At 28.8% G+C, this 8594-nt stretch overlaps 1 protein-coding gene across 3 annotated transcripts; it reads left to right on the top strand.

Annotated features, from left to right (window-relative positions):
- Window positions 1-2471: 2471 nt before the first annotated feature.
- LOC109798701 (transcription factor TCP4) lies at window positions 2472-5396 on the top strand. Of its 3 annotated transcripts, none has more exons than XM_020359060.3 (3): window positions 2472-2710; window positions 3107-4661; window positions 4934-5396. In XM_020359060.3, the coding sequence occupies exon 2, from the start codon at window positions 3606-3608 to the stop codon at window positions 4617-4619; it is 1014 nt and encodes a 337-aa protein (XP_020214649.1). In that variant the 5' UTR covers window positions 2472-2710; window positions 3107-3605; the 3' UTR covers window positions 4620-4661; window positions 4934-5396. The 3 variants fall into 3 exon arrangements, with proteins under 3 accessions (XP_020214649.1, XP_020214650.1, XP_082918683.1); XM_020359061.3 differs by lacking the exon at window positions 2472-2710 and adding an exon at window positions 2732-3000; XM_083062557.1 differs by lacking the exon at window positions 2472-2710 and adding an exon at window positions 2732-3019.
- The last annotated feature ends 3198 nt before the right edge of the window (window positions 5397-8594 follow it).

Below are 8594 nucleotides of genomic sequence, written 5' to 3'. Positions count from 1 at the left end.
CACTTTAATCACACAGACTATTGTAACTGCAATCATTTGTCATCCTTGCATCAAAACAAAACAGAAAGTCATATTGTTAATATGTATGACTTTTTATTTGTAATGGTATTGTCCTCCATTTATTTTGATCATTTAAGTGTTTATGTAAGGGGTACTAAATGAGTCTAAAAATATTAAATAAAAATTTGTAATATTTAAAGGGACTAATTAACAACATAGACAAATGGTACTTAATAAAAACTTTTTAAACTAAATGGAAAAATTAAACAATTTTTTTAATTAGAATAACTGTACCATGTTTAAACTATTAATCAGTTACATTTAAACCAAAAGTTAACAACTATCATATATATATAGAGAGAGGAGGAGGAAAGATCTATTTACTTTAAGAATAAGTTTGTTTAGACTTATTCTGCTCAATAATTCATGTTTTACATCAAATTTTAATAATTTAATGGTTGAATTAAAATTTTTAAACATATAGATCAAGTTTAAAGCTTAAGGTTTATGATTTAAAATTTTTAAAATTTTAAAAGTTATTTAATATTTTATTTATTAATTCAAATTAACGTATAAAATATTTTTTATAATTATTTGTCATTTAAATTAATAAAATAAAGTATTAAATAATTTTTAAATTAAAAAAATTATACTTAATTTATGCATTAAAAAATTTTAATTAAACAATTAGATCGTTAAAATTTGATATAAAAGATAAATTATTAAATGATATAAATATATATATATATATATATATATATATATCATATTTTTATTATATGATAATATTAAAGTTCTTTACATTATGAGTGTATGGACCAATGAAAAGTCACAAGAATATCACATAAATGTAAATTATGTATGTCATCCAATGTGGTCACTTTTGGGTGCCGTGCGTGTATATATACTTCGAAACGAATAAAATTTAGATGATTTTTTCAAGTATTTATAGTATTAATGTTTAAATTAAAATATGGGTATTACATTTTGTTTTAATGGTAAATATTTTAAAAAGAATATTATGTAGTAAAAACTAATATATATTATATATTTTTCATAAAATAACATGTTACAAGCACATCTAAAGATTTTTATCAAGTTTTTTTCTTTTGGGAATATCACCTTAATCAATCTTAAGAAAATCACATATCTAGTGTAGCTTATAAAGCGGTTAAATTAATGCAATAATAATTTAATCTAAGTACCTTGAAGATAAATTTATGCTCCAAAGTTGTCGTTTAATTTAATTAGTCCCAAAATATGTGCAGGGATGAACAACCAAACATAATATATTTCAAGCAAAATATACAAGTAACTCGCAGATCCAAGTTTTTGCATTGAATGGCTGGTCAGTGAATACATGGAGAAAGAAAGTTTCCATGATTTGTTTTCTCTTTTCCTTTGCCTTTTGTTTTTGTTTCTTTCCCTATTACCCAAAAAGGAATCATGAGGCTCGTTAAATGCATGCGGCCTATCTGAAAATGGGTTTGAGTCCTCCTATTCTAGCTCAGCAAAATTTCCTTTCTTTTCAGTGTTCCAGGAAGCATGTGATTTGAGTTGGTTGAAATTTTTAAGAAGAGCATCATAATGAGAGTGCATAATAGGGTGCATGCTGTTCTTTTTAGAGGAATCACTCATTTCTTAACATAGAGGGAAGGAACCAACAAAATGTAACATGTCACTATCAATGCCTTCAAAAGGCGTGGGTGGAAGAGATGGCCATTGATAGTTACATGTGTATCATTCATAGAACTTGATAATCATAGCTCATCACTAGCAACGTGGGGTTATTAGACTTACCAAAGAGGTTCAATAGTACATGCATTACAAGAGAAAGTTGAGGTAAAAAACACCGTATGATATAATTGATAGATAACTATACCTCTAAAATGTATAGTCAAAAGTTTGAAAAATTGTTCCATCTTACAAAAAAAATTATTTTTATAAAGTGGTTTAATTTTGATTTATAAGTTTGAATCTTACATAATTTTAGTCTATAAAACACTTACTAAATATGATACAGACATATATCAGAACACGATTAATATTCAAAATATAAGATATGAGGACACAATATATACACATATATTCTTAGAAAACGAACTATATCTCTTAAAAGTTAAAATAACTAGTAAATTTTATAAAAATCAATCTTATATGATGTCAGCTTGATATTTATAAATAAGTTAAATTTTTAAATATTTTTATAGTAAGAGTGTTAGATAAATATTAAGTTAAAAGTAAGACTCGAATTTAAATATTGTATTAAAAAGGTATTCAAATTGTACTAAAAATATATCCAAATAAAAATAATAATTTCTAATTATAAGTATAAAGATATCAAATACATGTTTAAAATGTGTCCAACATACTAACACAACATTCTTCAAATGTGTCATTGCTTCGTAAATCCTAATTTAATCTCCATGTACGTTTATAAGGAATAAGATCATTCGAGATAGACTAACTCTTTAAATAAATATCAGTATCTTAAGATATTAGTTTATGGCTCTCGACCAGGAATCACCTAGAAAAGAAGAAAAAGTTAGACTCTAAAGAGATATACAAAACTGCAAGAGAGCTTTGTGACACGGTCTCTCAACATTTGCGTTTGTGGGGCTAAAAACTACCAAAAGATCTTTAATTTCTTCTATGACCTGACCCTGCCACGCTTTGCAGAAGCATCCACGAGCTTTTTCAATAGGCCAAGGTACCTTTTTCCCCCTCACTCTGTGTCCATCAATTCTTTGCTGCAAGCCTTTTTTGAGCCATGTGACATACCCTCACCTCAAAGTTAAACAAGTCAATAGTTCCATGTTTTCTAGTAGTTTGTGCTTTTACCCTCCTAGTACAACAACCGTTTCATGTTGAAAATCTTCTGCATGTTCTTCAAATTTTAAGTTCCCGTGTTGATGATATCATCAGTTATAAATCACCGATCTACTGATTTACCATGTCGTCCTTTTTTACTTTCTGTAGATGAAGAGCATATTACTACAGGTTACATAAAGAAGCATGAGTAATTAAGCATTTTGTTTGTATATATTCATTCATTCATATGGCTTTTGTGAGTGGATAAAAGGAATCTGAAAGATTGAAATTGCAGGTGTTGGCTTTTTGGGACCAGCAGAGAATTGTCACAATTCAAAGGCTGTGAACAGCTGCAGCAGATGAAGGACTACAGGTAACTATAGTTAAGAGCAACAAGAGGCAAAGCAAAGTGTGTCTGCTTAAAGAAAACTTACAAGAATGAGAAAACAAACCCTTACAAGAGAAAAAGAAGAGAGCCAAAGATAGGAAAAAAAGGGAGAGACAATTTGAAACAAAAGAGAGAAAAAAAAAAACTGGATTTCAGTGGGAATCAGCATCAACCACTAAGCCCTTTACAAAGTGTACATGAATCACAACATCAAAACTTGATCAGCACAAACACTGCTCCTTTTCAATATCCTCACCAAGTACCACCCCAAAACCAACCTCAATATGCTGATCAAGGCATAAAAAGTAGTTCCCACCAAATAGAACCACCTACTACTACTACTACTTTTTTGAGACAAACCATAGAACACACAAGGCACAAGAGAGGAGGGACAACTTCAAGGGGCATGAGGAGCAGTGTAGGGGAGATTGTTCAGGTAGAAGGAGGACACATTGTTAGGTCCACAGGTAGAAAAGATCGCCACAGCAAGGTTTACACTTCCAAAGGGCCACGCGACCGCCGAGTTAGACTCTCGGCACACACAGCCATTGAGTTCTATGATGTTCAAGACAGGCTTGGCTATGACAGACCAAGCAAGGCTGTGGACTGGCTCATCAAGAAGGCAAAGACTTCCATTGACAAGCTTGCTGAGCTTCCTCCATGGCATCCTACCACTCATGAGGAAGAACACAATGATGCTGCAGGCTCAAGCGGAATCCTGGCCCTCGAACAACAACAACAACAACGACAACAGCAGCAGCAACAGCAACAACAACAACGACAGCAGCAAGAACAGCAATCAGAGTCATGTGGTTACAACTTTCAGCTCCAAAGGCAATTAGGGGCCTTAATTTCACCCCATGTTGACACTGACCCGATGGCTTTGTTTCCCACAACCTCTTCCACTTCCTCCATCAATTTCCAAACCAACAACTCCTCAGAAGATCTTGGCCTATCTCTCCATTGCTTCCAAGACCACCCGGGCCTCATTCATTGGCAACAACCACAACAAGCAGGTGCAAATCAAACACCTTCAAATGAACACCAAATCCAAACCCTTCTGGCCCCAGTTGGGTTTGAGAACCATTATCAAAGAGCTGTGAATTGGAACAATGAAGTAGCAACCACGGATCAGTTGAACAGATTGGGGTTCATGCTCAACTCACAGCCATTTATAGGCCAAGGTTCTGCTTCAGCTTATGCTCAAAGTGGAACTCTTCAGTCCAGTTTCTCATTTCCAATGACTTCCTCTGAGCATCACAGGTCACAGCCAGTGAACCAACCTTCCATCTTTGGCAACAGGTTTATGTCTGATGGGTTAGCTGGGTACTGCATTCCAGATAGAATTCAAGGTGTGGAAGAGAACCATGAAGTTGCTTCCACTAGGCCACCTTCTGCTTCTCCAAGTTCGATCCACTGACCCCACAACAAGAACTGAAAAATGCTGTAGTCTTCCTACCAGGTATTGCACTGATACTAGAGTAATAATGTTATATCATCTTACAAATTAATCTTGCTATTACTTTATAAAGTATAGAATGAAAAAAGTAAAAGCATTTTATGTCTTCAAAATATAAAACACATTCAATACTTTGCATACAAAGGAGGTAGGAGAACTAATGGGAAGATGTTGCAAGAGGAATTACATCCCTGATAAAAATTACCACACTGTAGTCATATTCTGCTTCTTTTTTCTCTTTTTTAATTTTCTCTCATGCATCTTATTATATGCAGGAGTGTCCTCTACCAGATTTGCAACTGTGTGAAGATTCTAGGCACATTGTTATGATCTACAAAGTTCTCCTTTCAATTTGGCTTTCCTTTTTTGGTTTTAACTTTTAAATTAAAGTGAGTTCCTTGATTCAACCCTGCTATCTATTTGTATAATTTACATTGATGAAAATGACCTTGAGGTGGATTTCGTTGTTATAGTTCTCACTGTATCGTGAATATTGAGATTGAGAATAACATATATTTCATCTTACATCTAGTGAAATCAGAAGTTACATGTCCATTTTAGGCGAAACCCACTTCCAAAAAACCAGGATCTCATGTGATATGGACTTATTCTCTACCATGATAGGAATAGAATATGGCTCCCCTTTTCCTTGCCCCTCAAGTACAACCCTTTAAGGAACATTTTGGAAGTCCAACATTTCCTTAAACCATTTGGAAGTAACAGTGTTTTTGTGTGTCAGTTTCAAGTTCACTCAACATTTGTTTTTATTTCTATTTCTGGCATAAAAGGGCACTCACACCCCTTCAGCATTTTGCATGTTAATAAGCTTTGTGGAATAGTTTTCACTCGTGATATTCATCTCGTATCTTTTACTCTTTATTTGAACATATTCATACACGTGGTTGTTGAAGCAGCAGAAAAAATGGTCAACATCCTCTCACGATGAGTTACACATAATGTAGGTTTCAACAGAATTACAATCAAACTATATATGTGACATCTAATTTAGAAGTAAAGTTGAACAATAATACATTAAAGACTCGGCGTTTCAGACTGTTAGTAGCTACCTATGCATTAATTGCTTAATGTCACTTTTTTAGACAGAAGTTAGGGTTGGCATGTAAAGAGCATAGGAATATGAATGCTGATCCTACTTGCTAGTTAGAACTTTTATTGTGCTTGACTTGAACTATATCAACACTTTAAAGTACGCTAGATCTATGAAACAACTTAATGCTGGCTCATTTTTCTTCGGAAGTTAACGTTGGCATTTGGAAAATATGATTCTGCAAACTCTGGTAGCGTTTTATAATTCAGACTAGCCTACATAAGTGGCAATGAAAATTATTTTTTCCCTCAAATCACTTCCTAATACAAGTTAATTATATGTAGCTTGTGCACAATGGTTAAAGGGCATTGTGATGATTGCATAAGTTCATATAATATAACTAATTCTACAAGATAGAGAACCAAAATATATGTACACTAATATTTTTACCATGTGGAGCATTGACTTATCAAAAAAAGATATTGGAGATATAATTTCCATCCAATAGTTGAAGACCTATTGCTCCTTATATAAGCTTGTTTCTATGTGTGCTTAAAAAAGTATTTTTTTCAGAAATCACTCGGTCACTACAAGAAATGTTACATATAGTGATATAATAAAAGTGTCACTATAGGTACAATATATGTAGGTATATATCTATTTGACATATAATTACACACAATTTTAGTGTTGATTTTGAATGAGATTTAACAACATATTTTGTGTGTCATTATAGTCTATACCCACACTTTTTAATAATATACCAACATATATTATAGCTATTGTATGGATAAAAGTAACTTTTAATGACATATATAATTTCATTATAGGATGTGTGTCACTATATGACAATTTTCTTGTAGTGAATTGAATTTATTTCTTTTGTTCTACGTGTATTGTCCACGAAGTGTGGGATATTATATAATGAGTGTATTGAATCTTTGTGGATTTATTCTTTTAATTTATTAGATGAAATTAATACTTTGATTTTTTTTAAAATTTTAAGTAAAATAATAATGAAATAGTTGTAAGATTAAATTATGAAGGCTTCTAAAAAAAACTGAAATTTATGAAGAACTAATCAGAAAATGAGCTAATACTTTAAAAAATTAGTAATGTTCATGAGTAGAGGAAATAACATTTGTTAAAAGAAAGGAATTTTTAGAGATAAAAATTATATAAAACTAATATATTAAAATGTATTTCATATTCTCAAGTCAAATAAATATTAAATTTTAGTTGATTAAAGAGTGTAGAAGGATAAAGATGGTGAATATAAAAGTTAAATAAAACAATATTCATATGTTCCTATAAATTTAAATAATAATATTTTAATTTTATTTCATATATATATTGCGTCTAATTATATACATGCTTTTATTTAATCTAATAAAAATTATAATTTTTTCTTTGGTCATCTAACTTTACATCATCCAAAAAGGATCTATTCGATGGTAATATAATAGAATAGGATAGAATAATTATTCTATAATAATCTAGGATTTGACTCTTCTAAATTAAGGGTATATTTTAGATTTATAATAAATAATTTTTATTATAAAAAAAGTATTTTTATTAATTAATAATTTATTTTAAAATATTAATATTTAATTAATAAATATGTATGATAAATAATAATTAAATTAGATAAGTTTAAAAAAATCTCTATAAGTTCTTTTATGAAAAAATATATTATAAAAATACTCTAAATAAAAGTTCATGTTTAATATAAAAAAATTAATATTAACCATTAGTTATTATTATATTTTATTTTCTAAAGTACAATTCTCTCTAAAAGAATTACATCCTATAATCTATTATTTGTTGCCCCAATAACATATAATAGTGTTATCACATCTCTTATCTTTTTTCGTTAATCTGAAGTATTTTTTTTATTTAGGAGGTCGCTAGGTTAAAAAACAACATGATGGAATAAGTTATCCTCCTTCTTTTTTATATATATTATCTTACATTTTATATTATATTATATATTAAATTATATTACAATATATTATATTATAATAAATATAACATATACACTATTAAATATTAATTTATAAAATATATACCAATGTAAATTATAAAATATTAATTTATAATATATATATATATATATATATTGTATTTTATTATATTGTATATAATATTATAAAAATAAAAAATCTATAATAAATATAACATACATAAATTAAATATCAATTTATAAAAAATATTATATGATATTAATTTATATAATAATATATAATATTATATATTGTTATATATTATAAATAAAAAATCACTTTAAATAATTTTTTAAAATATTATATAGACTTGCAAACAATCCAAGTACTCTGCGTCACTCCATACTACTCCTTTATTGAAAATATTTACAAATATTAATTACACTATATATTATATGTCACTTTAAATAAAATAATTTGTACCATTTATTTATTCATCTGTTTATCTATCTACGCATATATTTTTTCTCATGAGTAATTTCCGTTGAGAAACCTAATTGATTTTTTTAGTAGAGTTTTTCCTTTCAATAAGGTTAATCAAATTTCTTTTATATATAAAAATTTGAACTCGAGACTTTATTCAATTATATAAAGTCAAGTATTATTCAAATCAACAAATTATTAGTATATTACTAAATTATATTGTTTGACTTTTTTATTTTTATTGATCCGCAATTTTGATCTTTTATTTTGAAATAAAAACATTTAATTCAGTTAATTTCAAAATTATAAAATTATGACTCTTGCTAAATTGACATGTATTAATCATTAAGTTGTAATATTTACTCATAATATTTGAAAATAATAAAAAAAATTAAATAAAACATGTAAATAAGATTTATTAATAAAATAAATATCAATTAGTCACTAAAATAAATAAATACA

Source organism: Cajanus cajan, chromosome 8, assembly GCF_000230855.2.
Source record: "Cajanus cajan strain Asha chromosome 8, NIPB_CcT2T_4, whole genome shotgun sequence".
Taxonomy (NCBI): Eukaryota; Viridiplantae; Streptophyta; class Magnoliopsida; order Fabales; family Fabaceae; genus Cajanus; species Cajanus cajan.
The sequence above is the reverse complement of the archived record's forward strand: the minus strand, read 5'-3'. Positions and strand labels throughout refer to the sequence as shown.